This window comes from Galeopterus variegatus, unplaced genomic scaffold (assembly GCF_000696425.1).
Source record: "Galeopterus variegatus unplaced genomic scaffold, G_variegatus-3.0.2 Scaffold93, whole genome shotgun sequence".
Taxonomy (NCBI): Eukaryota; Metazoa; Chordata; class Mammalia; order Dermoptera; family Cynocephalidae; genus Galeopterus; species Galeopterus variegatus.
The window spans coordinates 1,054,165-1,056,257 of NW_007726204.1; the positions used below are offsets into that span (position 1 = coordinate 1,054,165).

Here is a 2,093-nt window from a genome sequence, read left to right on the forward strand (position 1 = left end):
GTCAGCACCACGCCCACCCAGTGAGCAACCGGCCATCCCTATATGGGATCCGAACCCGTGGCCTTGGTGTTATCAGCACCGCACTCTCCCGAGTGAGCCACGGCCGGCCCAAGGTGTTTGTTTATCTTTTTGTCTCTGGTCCTGTGTGCGTATGTATGTGTCTGTTTATTTCTTTCTCCAGATCTTCATCTCTCTTGGGATCCGAACCCGTGGCCTTGGTGTTATCAGCACCGCACTCTCCCGAGTGAGCCACGGCCGACCCAAGGTGTTTGTTTATCTTTTTGTCTCTGGTCCTGTGTGCGTATGTATGTGTCTGTTTATTTCTTTCTCCAGATCTTCATCTCTCTCTCGTGTCTCATTCTCTTTCGGTTTTTGTATATGGTTATCTCTTTGTCTTTCGTTCTCTGTTATCTCTCTCTCTGGGTTTATGTCAATCTCTCTGTCTGCATCTCTTTCTCTCCCGATGCCTGTATGTCTGTCTCTCTTTTCCTCTGTTTCTCTCTCTGCCCCCTCCAGCCCTGTCCCTGGCCCTGCTCCTCTGATTTTTTTCTTTTTTTACCTCTCCCAGGCTGCCTCCCTCCCCATTCCCACATTGGTCTCTCCTTCTCCGCACTCCCCTACCCCTACCCAGCCCGATTCCATCACAGCTCTACTGCCAGCGCACCCCAAACCGGGCCTTTCTCCAGCCCTTATCTCCTCATCCCCAGGAGCCGAGAAAACCAACTGTGGGCCCAGCAGTGGATGCAGAAGCTATACGACCAACTTGGGCTGCAGCACTTTCTCCGAGACTGCCACGAGGTAGGACCTCCAGGTGTGCTGGGGACAGTGACGCTTCCCTGGCAGAGGTGGGGGCGGGGACGCCCCGTCTAAGTGGGTCGCAGAGCGATGCTCATTCTGCGCCGCCAGGAGGCGCGCGGATCCCGGTCTCAGTGCGCATACTCCGCAGGTCCCTTCCCGCCCACGCAGTCTCCGGGGCTGAGGGGGCTCCGGCGCCCTTGGCAACGGCGCGCGTCCGCGCCTACGGGTCCCGCGAGGACGCGCGCTGATCTCACCTTTCTCTGGGGATTTGTGAGAAGCGCTCCACTCTGGGAAAGGGGCGGTGTGGAGTGGGAGGGGAGGGGCATGGGTGGACAGGTGGCCCAGAGAGCTGCTGTCAGAGGTGGTCCTGAACCAAGCCTTCGCCCCGTTAAAGATGTCCAGGAATCAAGCCCCTCCCCCTTGGGGATGATCTATACTCTTAGAGATCTCCCCCAATCAGGGATGGTCCAGGCCCCCATCTCTATTTGAGGCGGTTCCAGAGACTCCTTTACTCCCCCGCCTTCCCTGGCATTCCAAAGAAACTGCTCTGGATTCTGACCATATTAGAGATGGCCCAGTAAACATTCTCCTAACCCCCAAATAGAGATAGTCCTAGCCCCGAGCTCCTCCATCTGTGTGACCCAGTATCATCCCCTCCCCCTGTGATGACCCAATACCTAAGTTTCTTCCAATCAAGGTTCAGGAACCAGCTCCCTGCCCTCCCAGCACCCCGCAATTAAAGGTGGCTCGACCCTCTCCATGTTGAACCTCCACGGGAGATTTTTCTCCCCACATATGAAATAGACAAGGGCCTCCATACCACCTCCCCTGCCACACACACACACACACACACACAACTGAGGTAGGCCGGGACTCAAGCCCATCCATTATAGATGGTCCAGGAACCCGGTGTTCCCCCTCTCCCCTATCGGAAATTGTTCTGGACTGAAGTTATTATAAGAGATATTCCAGGTTTCCCCTCCCATATTCCCTACCCTCGTATGGTAGACAGGAACCCGAGCCTCTTTCCATTGGAGATGGTTCAGGAGGCCCCTCCAGCCCACTCCCCTACTTTCCATCTTCACATAGCTGAGGTAGCCCAGGATCCAAGGCCCCCTCCCGCCGTTGGACTTGGTCCAGGACCACTTCCCCCCACCCCCATGAGATTGTTCTGGACTGAGTAGCAATCATCTGAGATGGGGCCCCCACCCCATGCTTTAGGGAGGGTGATGAGTTCTCCACCTCCAGCCGGGGCCCCCCGCAAGGAGGCGGGCGGGTATGGAGGAACGCAGGCA

At 56.6% G+C, this 2,093-nt stretch overlaps 1 protein-coding gene across 1 annotated transcript in view; it reads left to right on the forward strand.

Annotated features, from left to right (window-relative positions):
• LOC103598611 (spectrin beta chain, non-erythrocytic 4-like) overlaps positions 1-2,093 on the forward strand; it is a 94,314-nt gene that overhangs the window by 52,132 nt on the left and 40,089 nt on the right. The window contains 1 exon segment of the mRNA XM_008582647.1: positions 708-798. Coding sequence (XP_008580869.1) covers positions 708-798 — 91 coding nt within the window.